This window comes from Leopardus geoffroyi, chromosome A1 (assembly GCF_018350155.1).
Source record: "Leopardus geoffroyi isolate Oge1 chromosome A1, O.geoffroyi_Oge1_pat1.0, whole genome shotgun sequence".
NCBI lineage: Eukaryota > Metazoa > Chordata > Mammalia > Carnivora > Felidae > Leopardus > Leopardus geoffroyi.
In genome coordinates, this window is record NC_059326.1 from 131,404,652 (window position 1) to 131,421,674 (window position 17,023).

Below are 17,023 nucleotides of genomic sequence, written 5' to 3' on the forward strand. Positions count from 1 at the left end.
GCCTTTAAAGATGTCATTATGCTTAAATGAGGTCATAAGGGTAAGTCCCTAACCCAATAGGACTGTTATCCTTATAAGAATGGGAAGAGGCACCAGAAGAGTACATGCACGGAAGAAAGGTCATGTGAGGATAAAGCAGCTGTCTGGAAGCTAGAAAGAGACACCCAAATTCCTGGCACCCTGATACTGGATTTCTGGTCTCCAGAAATGCGAGAAAAGAAATTTGTATTGTTTAAGCCACCTAGTCTATGGTCTTCTGTTATGGCATCCCAAGTAACAGGTAACATATTGACAAGGTAGAAATTTTTCCTATATTTAGAAAACCAATGTTGATATCAAGTTTCAGAGGAAAAGCTATTTTGAATTGCATAACTACCAAGGAAGTAAATGAACCCTACTTTGTTAATGAATAATAACTCTGAGTAAATAGTGCTATGTTACATCAAAATGATTATATACTTTTTTTTAAGAGAGTAAGCACTAGCAGGAGAGAGGGGCAGAGAGGATGGGGGACGGGTCAGAGAGATAAAATCTCAAGTAGGCTGCACACTGTGCTTGATCCCATGACCTTGGGATCATGACCTGAGCTGAAATCAAGTTAGATGCTCAACTGACTGAGCCACCCAGGTGCCCCTTGATGTATTATTTTTAGCTAAAGTCTGTTGTTTACATTGGGGTTCACTCTTTGTGTTGTATATATTTCTATAGGTTTTAGACAAAAATAATACCTTGTATCCTCTGTTATAGCATCCTACACCATGGTTTCACTGCCCTCAAATCCTCCTGTGTACCACCTACTTATCCCTCCCTCTCTCTGCCCAAATATTAGATGATAATATAAAAAGATGATGAAATTGCTTGAAATCACTAATTTACAATTGTCTTTCTTTACTGTTCTGATAGGAAAGTCAGAATTCTTTTCTAATGAAATGCAAAAATGCTTTTATTGATGTTGTTGTCTGACTGATGTGTTGAACTTGAAAGTTGTCCCTGTGTGAGAGTTCTTTGCATTAGTTTTTTCTGTCTTGACCCATTCCCAATTGTTCAGGATTTGGATTACAAAAGGCTTCTTTAGCATTTAAACTATTCTTTGGTGGTGAAAGGGATCAGAACTCTTTATCCGCTCCCTTATAAACTGATTTTTGACACATCAGTATTCTAATGAGCAAGCCCCAGGGACACATTGCTCCATATTCCCCTGTTTTCTCCTATTTTTCCTTGGTGATAGGTAAGTAACCGCTCTCTAGGCAGAGGTAGGAATATGCATCTCTGACTCCTTGTCCCATTGGAATTCCCTGACTTCCACCTGTCATAAAAACTGGCCTTGTATCCAGGACTGGATGATAAAAGTTGCCACTGTAGACATGGCACCGTACTGAGCATTATTTATCTACTGTTTTCAATCAGAGGCAAGCATGGGGTCATATGGTGGTGGGAACAGAAGCAAGGACTGACTTTGAAGTCACTGGAAGTTTTTAAAGTAGTTCCTATATTGAAATATGATACAGTATGAATATGAAAAGTAAATGGATCACAAGTGTATAGCAATGAATCTCCACACTGAGAAACTAATACTGCATTAGAATTACTATATTACTAGTCCTGCATCACCTTAGTTTTTAATTTCCATTGTGTCCCAGCAAATTTCTTTGAGCAGCACACTCTTTGAATAAGGAAAACAATGTGGGAAAATATTTTCCAGGATCTTATTCTGACCATGTAAACTGGTGAGAAATGTTCTTATGGGGTGGGGGAGGTGTCTTTCTGCTCATTAGTGTAATACTGGAAGTATTGAATATAAATCTAAAAGTTGGATTTAAACATTTAGACTACATATATATACGAATACATGAAAAATTTAAATATGGTACCAAGTAAATGAAAGTGGTGCAGTTGAGATGAAAATCAAGAGAATGAACAATGTGGTAATGGAACAAAGAAACGTGCATGTGTGTTCACGACAGAAGTATTGTTTATACGTGTTTTCTCCTCAGTTATCAAGGAACAAACCTGCTAACCAGTGTGATTTATATAGTTCTAAGAAGGTGGAAACATCTTCAGCCCCAAAGAAGAAAAATGATGCCATGTGTTATAACAGGAACTTAGTTTCCTTTTATCTTATTCCTTTCAATCCTTGAACCTTTAATTTACTTTCCTTTTATTGTGTTTGCTAGTAGTTCTGCTACAAAGTTGAATAGTGTGGCGAATATGAGTATCATTGTCTTTTTTCCCTGATTTTCAGGAAGTGCTTTTAAAGTTTCATGATCAAGTATTAAACTGCTAAAGATTTCAGTAAACTCTTCGTTTTGCCAGGTTGAGGAAATTTTCTTCTATGATGCAGAGGATTTTCATGTTTTAATTATGACTAAGTATTGAATTTCACCAGAAGTTTTTATTTTGCATCTTTTAAAATGGTAATGTTTTTTTTTTCTTAAAATCCTTTAGTTTGTTGAATATATTGGATAGATTTTTTTTTCCCCATTTGGTACCTTCTTTGAATTTCTGAAAATAATCCTGTATGGTCAAAATGTTTTTTTTTCTTTTAATTGATCGATTCTTTTGGCTAATGTTTTGTTTAGGATTTTAGCATTTATGTTCATAAATAAATTGGTATATATTTTTCTATACTCTCCTTGTCTGGTTTATGTGTCCTTACAGATGTAAGGACATCCTTATGTATCCTTGGTGTGTCAAGGTTATATTATTTTTTTGAAGCTAGTCTTCCTTTTATATAAGTTACATAGTTACAAAGTTATGTAAGTTACAAAGATTACCCATTTCTGAAAGTTTTGTATAATTTTCCAACTAGATCATTTTTGTCTGGACCTCCCTCCCTTTTTTATATTGGTTTCGGAGGAGATATTTTGAGTTCTATTTTAATTTTTAAAGTTGTGGTTTATTCATGTTTTCTAATTTTAGGTTAATTTTCAAGCTTGATACATGTCCAGTTTAAATTCATGAGTAACAAAGAAGGTGACCAAACCTTAGAGACCCAGGAGTGTGGAATTAGTCCTGTGCAAAATGCTGATATTTAACCATGAAAAAGTTGCAAAGGTAGATGAGGGAATGAAACTTCTTTATGGAGGTTATAATTCAGTTGTTAGCTTTAGAGAAAATTTCAACTTAATTAATTATAAATATGTTTCTGCATAGGGACTCATAAATACTTCTTAAATATTTTAAAGGTTATGGTGAAAAATAAGACTTTCATAGGCAACGTTTTGGGGATCACTGTTTTGCATAAAGTAGCAATTCTCAGAACGTGGTCCACAGTCCCTTATGTCTCTAAGACCTTTGAGAAAATCAGGTCAAACTGTTTTCTTGGTAATATTAAGATATCATTTGACTTTTTAATTTACAATTTTTTAGACTGTGAGAGTTGGGGAGAGGGCCAGAGGGAGAGAGAGAATTTTAAGCAGGCTCCATGCTCCTCAGCACAGAGCCCAATGCAAGGCTGGATCCCACAACCCTAGCCGAAATCAAGAGTCAGATGTTTAACTGACTGAGCCACCCACGTGCCCCTTATTTACCTTTTTTAAATGTGTTAACATGTTCATTAATAATGCAAAAGCAGTAGTGAGTATAATTGCTGATCCCTTAGTAGAATCAAGGCATTGGCGACAAACTGTGCTAGTACTCATTTTATTCTTCACTGCCCTCACATGCAGTTAAAAAACTGTTGATTGAAGCAGTACATATTATTGATTTTATTAAATCTTTCCTCTGAAATCCATACTCTTTAAATATTCTGCGTGAATAAAAAAATAAAGAATGCATAAAGCATTTCTGCAGTACACTGAAAGCTGATGGCAGTCCAGAGGAGAAGCCCTTTCACATGTTTTAGTTGAGAGCTGCTCTGTACACCTTTCCCTACTACACCGTGTTTCCTTGAATGATTGACAGAATGTAGTTGTTCCCACTCAGGTATCTTGTAGTATTTGTTGCAAGTGATCGAATTTTAACTTTAAACAAAAATTAGTGCTTTGGAAAAGTTGTATCCAACACTGTGAGCTTGACTATGGTGCCATAATTAAATAACTTTTTTGCTGATGTTGATGGTGATATTAACACACATGGCCTTTTTGAAATTCTGTAATGAAATGTGTTGATATTTGAGAGATATGCATAACTCAGGAAACCTTTATTTCCCAAATCCCCAGTGCATTGAGGAAATGCCACAAAGTGTCAAGAGTATCAGGATGGATAATGAAGTACGGCAAAGGGAAATCTATGAACAGGCAATGTGGAGATTAAGTAGATATTACGAGCTAGCTTGGTCCAAGAGATAAGTGTGGGACAGGAGATAAGGTCAACATGACCAAGACTGAGACAGGTAGGAAGAACTAGGGTCCAAGGAGAGCACTCCATGTTAGAAAAATGTATATATCTGATCAGAACCGGAATAAGAGATGAGGAATAGGATTTGTGAGAAAAGCAGCCAAAGACTACTCTACCTGAATTCCTTAGGCCTTACCCACTTGTAAGTTGCATGGCAATTCTATGAACAGTTAATATCAGGATTCTACACATTGTTATCCACATCTGTTGACTCAGAACCCAGCCCCTCTGCACAGTCACCGCATGTATTTCTGAGCATTATGAGATGGCCCCTATGTACTCAGGAATGAGTTCATTTTTGTGTTGGACCATTTCCCAAGATCACCTGTCTCTGTTGCTTTTCTCTTTGTTTCGATAGTACTCTCTAGTTGTTACCTCCAAGTCCTCACAGTGTTAAAGCCATGTGGTGTTAGGTGTGTGCTGCCCCAAATTTAGACTCGAGTGTATCACAGAGTTCAGAAAACAGTTTCCAGTAGTTTACTTCTACATTCCTCTCTTCCTATTACCATTACTAGTATCCAGGGTGCTGAGGTGAGGATGAGTTTGAGTTAGCAGCCAACAACTATGCTGTGTTCAGATTTATTCAGAGATGACCATTTTGGTAGTAAGTTCATTTACCGTATTTGGCTGTTTCCTTGAGCATAGATTCTTTGACCGAAGCCACCTCAGCTCTCTTAGAAATACATCACTGTTGGGTAGCTTCCGCTTCTCCTTTTAAGCTTAGGTACGTGTAAACATAGCTTTATTTCTTTTTTTTTTTTTTTTTTTTTTTTTTTAATTTTTTTTTCAACGTTTATTTATTTTTGGGACAGAGAGAGACAGAGCATGAACGGGGGAGGGGCAGAGAGAGAGGGAGACACAGAATCGGAAACAGGCTCCAGGCTCCGAGCCATCAGCCCGGAGCCCGACGCGGGGCTCGAACTCACGGACCGCGAGATCGTGACCTGGCTGAAGTCGGACGCTTAACCGACTGCGCCACCCAGGCGCCCCAACATAGCTTTATTTCTTGGGCTCCTCACATCACTGGAAAAAGGATTTCTGTCCACTCTACCCCACTAATAGCTGTCTAGACATATTTAACACTTGGTATTGGAAAAAGACAATTTGTAAGCTGAGCTGTCTCCCAGATCTTGTTCATCTGATTTCAGCAAATGTTTGTTGGGTGTCTTTTTTGGTACCAGGTACCATGTTTGATTGTAAGAATATGGAGTTGAAAAGAATACTGTGCTCTTTAGGAGTAAGTTGATAGGACACACGTACACAGAGATAAGTGTAATGCAGCGTGACTAGTGCTGCTGTAGAGGTGTGTGCAAAGTACATTGGGAACATGGAAGAGGGAATGGTTGTATTTTCCTGGGGGTGCTTCTGTAAAAGAATGCTTGGAGCTCAGCCTTCAAGGGTGAAAAGCATTTCTTAATGTAAAGTCAGCGGTAAGAGAAATGACATTACAGAAGAGAGAACAGCAAATTTCAAAGTATGAAAGCAGAATAAGTAATTTTGGGGAACTGCACAAAGATAAGCATTAGTGTTGATGTGGAGTATTCATGGAGGGGGTACCAAGCTTGACAAACATCTTTGAGTCCAATTTTAAAGGGTGTAAAAAGGCTTTGTTTTTTGTTTTGAAAAGGAAAAACTAAATGATATTCCTATTCTCCTTGAAGAAAATAGTCTTAGTCATATGCAGAGGCAATCAAAAAGTATGCAAAAATATAGAGAAAAGGCATTATAGAGGATTATACAAATATGTTAGGACATTGAATTGGTAAAAATACTACGAAGTTTTAAAATTTGGACTTTTTACTGTATGTGGTAAACATTGTTTTAACTTTTTAGTCTGTGATAGTTGTAGATTCAAGTGTGAATTGTTAATTATAGATTCACGGAGAGATCCTGAATATCCTTCACACCATTTACTTAATTGAGATCTCACCAGTTACATGCACTCTGTTGTGTGTATTTAGTTCTGTGCACTTTTATTGCGTGTATAGATTCATGTGAGCACCATTGCAGTCAGATTGAGAGCACTTCCCCCACAGAGATCCCTTGTGCTACCTAAAGGGCCTTTTTTGACACAATAGGGAGCTTTCACTGCATTCTGTGGGTTGGTGTCTCTCAAACTGTGGCCTTTGGGTCACTCTAACAATAACCTAGTGTTCTTTTTAAATATACCAATTCCTACCATAGAAACAGTTTTCTACCCACATTCTCTGGGAATGTGGCCCTGTGACCTACATTTAAATAATACCCCCAGGTGCTCCTTGTGATGAGAACATGATGCAAACACCTGCAAGGAGGAGGTCTGGACGAGTGTCATCTAACTGGAGCATGACACAAGGCATACATGCAATTTAAAAATTCTGGTAGCCAAGGGGCGCCTGGGTGGCGCAATCGGTTAGGCGTCCGACTTCAGCCAGGTCACGATCTTGCGGTCCATGAGTTCGAGCCCCGCGTCGGGCTCTGGGCTGATGGCTCGGAGCCTGGAGCCTGTTTCCGATTCTGTGTCTCCCTCTCTCTCTGCCCCTCCCCCGTTCATGCTCTGTCTCTCTCTGTCCCAAAAATAAATAAACGTTGAAAAAAAAAAATTTAAAAAAATAAATAAATAAATAAAAATTCTGGTAGCCAAATCAAAGTAAAAAGAAACAAGTGAAATGAATTGTTACAAACATGAAATTAATCTAAAACGATTGGTATTTAATGATTGGTATTAGCTTTTTTTTCCTTCGAAGTATTCCAAATCCAGTGTGTAGTTTGTACTTCACATCTCAGTTGAAATTAGCCATATTTGAAGTGCTCAGTAATACACCTGATTAGTGGCTACCGTATAGGGTAGCGCAGACCTAGACAACAAACAGTCACTACAAAGGCCGTGAGAGAGATTCATACAGAGATGTGCAGTTGACATCTGGAAATTGAAGTTACTGCTCTAGAGCTTTGGAATAAGATAAAAATTAGATATATAGATTTATAAATCATTGATGGAAGAGTTGTCACACTGTAATTTTCAGTAATTCTCAACAAAGACTTATTAGACTCACCTACAGGGTTTTTCCTAACTGCATACTTGCACCCCAAGAAAGCATGGAAAATCTTGACACTTGGAGAAAAGGATGGAAAAATAGGGAGGCATGTGGATCTCAAGGAGAGGAGGAACATAGATAGGGAGTTTCTCCATCGTTGATTCTGATTCTGATAGGACCCCTCCCTGCTGTCTCCACTCCTGGCTGAGAACCACTGGTGTTTAAAAAGGGAGATGAGGATTTAAGACACTTAGAAGGATCTAGAGCAAAGAAAGGAGTGCCAAAGAAGTAAAGGAGAGGGTTTCAACAACGAAAAAGGCAGGAGGAGATGAGACATTTGCAAATACCGTATTATTAAGATTGTTGAGGACCTAGAGTAGTCAAGTGGACTAAGATGGTCTGTGCGGTTGTTGGTGGAGACAGAACGGGATCTAGCTACCTGAAGGTTGGAGGAGCTAGATTGGCTGTAAGAGGGTCATGCTGTGCCCTCCCAGGCAGTTCCTTAAATCCTTTCAGTTTGGTGAAAGTGTATCAGAATTCTCTCTTTTATAGTCCTTAAGTCTTGCAGTTTAGTTAATTGTTTGTATAATACGTGTCTGTCTTCACCCTGACCGTAGGATCTGACCATAGGATCACCCTGACCATAGGACCACCCTGACTGTAGGGTCCCTTGGGAAACTTTACCCACTCCTAACTCCCTCCCCATGTCCTAATAAGTCAAAATTTCTATGACTGGGGCGTAGGCATCATTTTTTAAAGTTTCCCAAGTGATTATAATGAGCTATAGTAGAAAACTATTCATTACTTTGATCAGTTTTCTACCCAGTGAGTACATTTGTGACACAAAATAAGTTTTACTCAACTTCTTGTCCCCAGAGTTTGTGTGGCATTTGGTTAGCTGTCAGGAAATGTTGAGGAATGAATGAAAAATGAAAGAGCTAACAAATGAGGAAATGTGGCCAGGGAACTAGTCAGTCCCTTGTGGATACCTTAATAAATTACATTTCCTTTCTTTCTAATGAATAGTTACCAGGCCCGTTATTAAATATACTGCACATATTTTGGAATTATTAGTGTGAAATTTTTCTGCCAAATTGCTCTAATTTACAGTATTTACATAAAATCTCAGGTATAAAAATAAGACTACAAAGTTGGTAGGGTGATTCTCCAAGTTTTTTTGTTTGACTACATACACCACAAGATGTAGTATAATAACTGTTCCACTGAGTACAATATTTTAAAGAAATTACTGCATTTAGCATAAAGAATTTTTGCCATCAATTTAAAGAAAGTACTTACTCTTATCATATAATTAACTACAACTCAAATTCTATTATGTTTAAAATTTAATGCTGTGGTTATTTAAACTTCCTATTTAGAAGAATATTTGTAGTTCTTTTTTATGGCTCTTCTAAGGCCACCGCAGTAACTTATTTAATTGACCCTTTAGAAGTTGCTTTTTATGACTTTTAGTGAGAGAAAGATGGAAAGAAAAAGACATAAAATGTTCTGCAAAAATAAAATAAGCTGGTAGTCACTAACAAAATTCATCATCATCATAATTGAATTTTCTATCCAGGACATAGTTTATAGAGTGTCCCTAGCCCGAGACCTGGTAGTAGGTACCTCAGCAAATAAGAATTATTTTTCTTCTGCTCCACATGTAGCTGATGTGGTGGTAAGGGTTTAGAAACTCAAGTTTATTCTGACACAGTTCAGCATTGAAAAAATGCATTCATTTTCCCACAGATGAAAAGAAATGAAGAATTGATAACTAAAAATCACAATCAAGAAGACATAAGTATTCTTCGTTGTTGGAAATGTAGAAAATGTATAGCAAGTTCTGGTTGTTTAACGAGATATCTTGAGAATCAAGTGATTACGGTGAGTACTCCAAACTTCGAACTATTTCCTAGTATACAAATGCCGCGAGCACGCCCACAGGTGCACACCTATCCCTTAACACCTGGCTTCACTTCTTTTATGTTCTTTTCCCTCACCACTGAAAACATTTTCAAAGTGCTATTCAGAAGGCTTCCCATCTTCCACAGTTAAAATTAATTTTATTTTTAGCTGCTGACATTAACATGCCCTTAAAATTTTAAGTGCAGTATCATAGATGTAAGTTGAAGATAATAGTGTTTTTCTTATTCCCACTATGAATGAACCTTAGTCATCATCACAAAATTAAATTCAAGATCCTAGTGAGAAATGGAAAACTTATTTTATTGTGTGTGTATATATATAGTGTGTATATAAAATAAAATAAGTTTTATATATATATAACTGTGTATATAGTGTATATATATATATGTACACACATACACACACGCATACACACACATACACACACACGTGTGTGTGTATGCGTGTATGTGTTTAATATTCAGTATGGGCCTAGGAAGTTCATGTGTAATTCAGAGTCAGTAGGAAAACCTGAATAATATTTAAAAGCATTTAACTGGTCATCCTGGCAAAAATAAAGGCTTTTTAAGCAACAAAACTAAAAGCCCTAAACTTCTCTAAGAGCATTATGAAAGAGGCAGTATGAAAGAGGTGCAAACTAGATCATAATCCATAGTCTTTATAGGAAGTTCTCCTTTCAACAAAGAGAGTGGCTGTAATCACCTGTCATTATTCACTTCTCCTTCTTCAAGAGATACTCAGGTTTGGGTTTTTGTTAGTTTTCTTTTTTCTTTCTTTCTTTCTTTTTCTTTCTTTTTTTTTTTGCCTCAGCCATGTGTAATTATGATTATTTCCTCATAAGTCTAACAAATTAGCCAACTGGAACTGATAAGAGTAGATCATTTTGGTTTACATACTTAACTACATAACAGATACTTTTTAAAAACTGACAAAGCATTTTAATTGGGAAAGAAAAACTGGTCATGCTAAGAGTATTTTGTTGGGTATAATTTACCTAGAGTAAAAAAAAAAATTAAGTATGCAACTTCATAAATTTTTCAGTCCTGCCATGAATCAGATCAAGGTCTACATTTCCATCATTCCAGAAAGTTCTCTTGCCCTTTTCCAGCCAATTCTCTCCTCTCCTTCTCACAGTACAATTACTATTTTGATGTTTATCACCATAGATAGTTTTGCTTGTTCTTAACCTTGATTCATTCACATAGAATCAGACAGTATGTATTCGTTTGTACCTGACTTATTTTGTTCGGCATTATGTTTTAGACATTCATTCGTGTTTTGTGTTTGTAGTTTGTTGTTATTGTTTTTTACTGAGTATATGCTATTGATGAATATACCACAATTTATTATTTTTTTCTGTGAATGGGCATTTGAATTTTTAGTTTTGGGTTATGAATAAAACTGTCAGTATTTTTGTAAAAAACTTTCTGTGCTTGTGTTTGATATGTATTTTCTGGTGTATGTGTAGGAATGAATTCTGGGGGGCACAGATTAGGTTTTTTTTTTTAAATCTATTTAACAAACACTAGTATAACATGCTATGTCAGGCATTGTTTCCAAATGCTTTACAAATATTAATTCACTTTACAGGCTTACAGATCTCAACTGTAATCCTAAAAGGCAGTAACTAGGCCTTCTCATGCCTGCTTTTTTTCATCATTCAGAATCTAAATTAGGGAGCTTTCCAGGGTTCTGCTAGAAAGTTAGTCACAGCTCCCTTCACTCATGTTCCAGGCTGCATCTTCCCAAACTTCATTGGTCAGTATTCCTTCCTGAATCATTAGAGTGGGTATGTTTTAATATTTTTTTTTAAGAAACTGCTACTAGTTTTCTAGGGTGAATATTAATTTTCAACAACAAGGATGACGATTCCAGTTCTACATCTTTGTCAACACTTGGTATTTTCAGATTGTAATTTTAGCCATTCTGCTAGATGTATATTGGTATATCATTATAATTTTAATTTGCATTTTTGCATTTCCTTACTGAATACTGATGTCAAGTACCTTTTTTGTGTTTATTGGTCAGGCATTGTTATAAATGTTTTGTATTATTTATTGTTGATAGTTTATAAGAATAGATTGTCTTGAGGAAGATAATTTCCATTTCATAGATAAGGAAACTGAGGCACAGACAATTAAATAATTTGCTCCAGTTTGTACTTTTTCTAAGCAGTGCAGCTACACTTGGACCTGACATTGAGGGTCCAAAGGGAGTACTCTAAACTCCACACTCACTTTGCTGCTTTGGCTCCTCCCTCAGGGTATCATGCAGTTTTACACTTTGTCAATAGAGTGGCTGCTACTTCCATTTACCTGCAGAACTCCCAGTCATTAATTCCTTTAACAGTTATTTAATGAGCGAGAAAATTCTGGGTGCTACTTTAGGATGTATTGGGATGGGTTGTGGAAGAAACTGGTACGGAATACAAAACATATTCTTGTCTTCTAGGAGCTTTGTTTCATTTTATTATTATTTTTTAGGAGCTTTAGACTCTAGTTCAAAACAGGTCAAGTGGTGTAGATTGATTTGATAAGTACAGTAACAGAGATGTGAACAAACTGCTGCCTGGGCTAGTCATGGAAGGCTTCCCAGAAGGAGAAAAAAAACTACACCCACACATGCTTGTAAACCATAAAGTTCACCCATTGTAAGAATATGATTAAATGATTTTCAGTAAATATTTGTGTTGGGCAACCACCAACTACAGTACAGTTTTAAAACCTTGCCGTTACCCCGGAAAGTTTCCTCAGGCCTATTTGCCTGCACCCATGCCCAGCCCCAGGCAACTACCGATCCGTTGTTCGTCTCTGTAGCTTTATATTTAAAATAAAATATATATATATATACATACACACACACATGTGTATATATAAGCATATATACACACACATAAAACTATTGAAACTGTTATATTTATATAAAATAATTTATATTCAATACATATTTATAAAAATATATATTCATTGTTTATGTAAAATAAAATATATTAAAATATCTAATATGCATGTAAAATACCACCTACATATGTAACATCTATTAAAAGCTAGGCTTAGGAATAAGTCAGTATCATTGTTAAGTCTGGAGAAAGGAGGAATATGTAATCAGGGGTCCTGATGGGGCTTCTAAAGTGGTAATCGTGTTTGTCTTTACTAAACTGGGTAGTGGGTATATTGGTTTTAGCTTCTTTTTCAGTCTTTCTTTAAATTATAGAAACACTTTACATTTTTAAATGGAAACATTTCATAAAAATATTGAAGGTGAATAAAAGATCTGTTTTAATTAAAGTAAATTATAAAATAAAATACTGGAATCTGAACATAATTTTATCAGATGCTATGCTGAAAGAATGCTAAATTTGTTACCTATTATCTTTATTGCCTATTAAACTACAATTAAAAACATGGGTATAAAATAAACTGTGTTTATTTCTGGAAGTGTTGTGTTGTCTTAATTTCTGTAAATGAAATCACACTGTAAGTAGGTGTTCTTCCAGAAATTGTTGATTTTACTTAAATTATCACGTTCAGTATAACTACCACTTATGTTCACTTTTGCGTAATGCAGTATTCTGGTGTAATTCATTCCACCTTTGATAATTTGAGTTTTATCTTGTTTTGTTTTTAAAAACAGTGCTGTTATGAGCTTTCTTCTACACGTCTTGACACAGATATTTTCTGTTGTAAATATCTTTTGCCAGTTTGCAGGAGTGTATTTCTAAGAATAAAGTCACAGCATCCTACGGTATGTGCATATTCCAACCTCACTGGGAGGCGCTAAACTTTTTTCAGATGACAGTGCCATGAGCAATGGTTTAGCATTGCTGTCACTCCACATCCTTGCCAGCATTTAACATGTCATCTCCGAGGCCATTTGTCTTTTCTGTAAAATGTCTTCTTTTCTGCCTGTTTTTAGGTGCTTTTGCTTCAGTTTTTGAAAGTTCTATGTGTATTCTAAATACGAATACTCTGTTTTTTTATTCTAAATATCTTTTGCCAGTTTGTAGAAGTTGTATTTCACTCTTCGTGGTATCTTTTCATGAACAGAAATTCACAATATACTGTAGTTGAACTTACTAATCATCTCCTTTATGTTTTGTACTTTTTGTTTAAGAAATACTTCTCTGCCCTCAGGGGAAGATTTTTTTTTTTCCCTTTCCTTTCACGTTGACATTAGCAAGTTTTCTTCTGTGTTCCTCTGAGCAACAGATTTATTGCTTGTTCACTCTTAAACCGAGGTTATAGCCCAACTTTATGTAGGCGTTCCCCTTTAGAATCTCCTCACCCTGAGCAAACCTCAGATTCTGTCTCCTGTCTTCATTACCCCACACAGATGTGAAATGGCCTTCAGAACAACCTAGAAGATTAAGAACCTAGGGAGACAGAACCTAAAGTCCATAGCTTTTGGCTTGAGAACCACACTTCTTTAGCCCTGTCCAATGCCAGGAAATGGAGGTTACGCTCTGCCTCTCAGCCCCCACAAAACTAAAAACTGGATACTGGGATCACAGTAACTTGTGCTGCAGAATAGTCAAATACCTTCAAAACAAAGCATAAATGCAGTCATCACGTATCTTTCCTAATAGTGATTGGGTATATCAGCTTGGTGGAAGCTAGGTATATGTGGAACTTGAGCTGTAAGGGAATCCGGGCCATTTGAACGTTAGTTTTCCAGCCACCAGCACGTAGGAAGGCATGCACCAGGGAATTTAGAGTGGAATTTGGAGGCAGTCTGCAATGCCCACGTGGAGAAAAGGGGCTCCTACCCTACCCTTTAGGGCTGCAGCACATGAAATATGAGTAAGAACCAAAAGCAAAATAACAAAAACCCTAAAAACATAAAAATAAAATGACAGAAATGCCCTCCATTTGTGAAGTCTTTGCCAGTGGCTAGGGATGGTGTCCTCAGTTTTAGTTTTTTAGTCAGCTTTGATGATACAGTTTGGACATGTTGAGTTTATATGGTCTATAGAACATTCCAATAGAGATTTCTAGGATTTTCTGAGGTTGTGGGATTGAGAACATCTGCATAAAAATGTGGATTTGGGAGTCATTAGCATACAAGTGGAGAGTGCAGCTATGACAGTAGGTGAGCTCCCCATGCTGAGTGTGAATGGAGTAAGAGAGAAGAGGGTCTAAGGGTATTTAAAGGATGGATGGAAAAAATGAAGCTCACAGAGTAGAAAAAAAGAGTAGCAAGAAAGGTAGGACTGAAAATCAGGATATAGTGTTAACAGAATTCAAAGGATGGATGTTTTCTAGGAAGAGAGATTGGCTAATAGCACTGGGTATTGTGGGGAGATAGCGAAGAACAGACACTGGCTTCAAAGTACAGGTTGTGCACTGCACAATTCCAGAGGGTGCTGGTCTGTAAAAGGTGCCCCCAAGGTTTGTGTAGAGGTGGCAGACAAACTGGTCATGTGTAGAGACCCTGCATGACAATTAACAGTGTACATTGGCTTTAGCAAAGAGGAGATCATTGGTCAGTGTCCATTATAGTTGAGAGAGTTGTGGCGACAAGTACCAGCTTCTAGTGAGTTGAGGAAAATGGGGACTGAGGAATAATCCAACACTTAAAAGCATTATAACTGAAAAAGTCTGACTCTTTTTGAGCTACATTCTGTGAAGTGTTTCAGCTTTAAAACACCATTGCCAGCACCAAGGTGGCAATAACGTAATCACTGAGTGTTGATTATTGGATTACACAACTCTTCCACCTTTTTGTGGCTACATATTTTGCTCATTTTCCCTCTGACTTTATTAATCTTAGGATATCTTTCCTTCAATGGCTATCATATTGAAATAAATCATATTTATATTGTTTATTACATTTTAAATCTTTTTATGTTCCCTTAGTGTCAGCAGATACTTCATACTCAGTTTCCACATGCTACAGACTTCATGGAGTCCTCTGTACAAGTTCATTTTGAAGTCTTATTACCCAGTATGACTATCTGGAGATACGTCTTCAGGAGATAATTAGGATTTAAATGAGATCTTTTTTTTTTTTTTTTTTCAACGTTTATTTATTTTTGGGACAGAGAGAGACAGAGCATGAACGGGGGAGGGGCAGAGAGAGAGGGAGACACAGAATCGGAAACAGGCTCCAGGCTCTGAGCCATCAGCCCAGAGCCCGACGCGGGGCTCGAACTCACGGACCGCGAGATCGTGACCTGGCTGAAGTCGGACGCTTAACTGACTGCGCCACCCAGGCGCCCCTAAATGAGATCTTAAGGATGGGGCCCTAGCCTGAAAAGACTGTGGCCCTATAAGAAGAGGAGAGAGATGTCTCTTTATGTCCACCATGTGAGGCCACAGTTAGAAGGCAGTCATCTACAAGCTGAGAAGAGAGTTCTTACTCCTATCTGAGCATGCTGCCTGCCAGTTTGATCTCAGATTTCTAGCCGCCAGAAGTGTGAGGAATAAATGTCTTCTGTTTAGGCCACATGAGCTGTGTGGTATTTTGTTGTGGCAACTCAAACCGAGTAAGACATAACAAATAGTTCATGTAATAGACACTGGAAATTCAAACAAGAAGAAAGAGATGCCTTGTCCTTGTGAAGGTTTCAGGATAGTGGTCAATCGTAAATATTTATTGGCCATGTAAGTGGCGAGAAGAAAAAGTATTGGGAACGATAAGAACAGTATGTAGACAGAATTGAAACTGCTTGTAACAGGAAGGTAGAACATTCTAAACTTTAAGACCAGCATGTTCAAAGACCTATGTTGGAGAGAATGTGGTGTATCCATGAAACTAGAAGATTTCCATGATTGGAGTTGAGAGAGCAAGAGGAAGTTTTGGCAAGATTTGAGGCAAGAAAAACAAGTTACCAGTTAGATCATTTATGGTCTTGTAAGCCAAATTAAGGACTTTGATTTTTATTGTAAGAGCTGGAAAGTTACTGAAAAGAAGTGATATGACCACTGAATTTTAAAAAGATCATTTTGGCTATTGTGTGAAGAGTGAATTTTTAGAAAGTTAGGCAACAACAGATGTGGGGAGACTGCCCTTAAGTGAGTCTTTTAATATTTTTTTTCATTCATTCCGACCTTTTGAGTTAAAAGAAAAATGTTTTTTTCACCCTGAAGTATCTTCTCAGAGTCCAAATAAGAAACAAAGGGCAGTGTAATAGAATTTGGTTCTTTTACTTTTGTAACACTTTAAATATTCAGTTAATAATGTTAATGTAAGTGACATGTTTGTTACTCTGTCTTTTCCTTGTGTTTATAGCAGTAATAGTTAAGTGTATAGTTGGCTCACTTTTAATAAATTAGCTGAGGGAATATTACTGCTAACATTGGAAATGCCAAATGTTGAACATTTTTCAAAACATCTTGGAATATTAAATTGTCTATGTCAACTTTTTACATTTAACCTGTTCTGCTTGATTAGCATCGTAAAGATCATTAAATGATAAAAAGATAACACATAAAATTTATAATTTTAAAATTAAATGAAGTTCTCTGTATATACAGCAACAAGAAACATTCCCTACCCTTAAAGCACAAATTAACAATGCCTTAGCTCCCCCTGCTGCTTGAAACTAATTATTTCATTTATGAAATATTTTGTCAACATTTTTCTGACAGCATTAAGTGAAATTAGCTGTTAACTTTTCATTCTTTCCTCATGTATAAATTTGAGACATGAGAAAACTGTCTAGTAAGGTTTTATTAAGTCCTAGTAATACAGTTTTTCTAATATTCAGTTTGATTTTTTTCTAGGAGATAACATCTCATGCC

At 36.7% G+C, this 17,023-nt stretch overlaps 1 protein-coding gene across 3 annotated transcripts in view; it reads left to right on the forward strand.

Moving 5' to 3' along the window:
- The window catches only part of RNF180 (ring finger protein 180), a 206,383-nt gene that overhangs the window by 19,097 nt on the left and 170,263 nt on the right, over positions 1 to 17,023 (forward strand). For 2 of the 3 annotated variants that reach the window (XM_045494411.1, XM_045494422.1), the window contains exon 2: positions 9,105 to 9,239. The exons of the other annotated variant lie outside the window; for it this stretch is intronic. In XM_045494411.1, the coding sequence (XP_045350367.1) occupies positions 9,105 to 9,239 (135 nt within the window). The remainder of the gene's footprint in view (positions 1 to 9,104; positions 9,240 to 17,023) is intronic. 3 annotated transcript variants of the gene reach the window in all.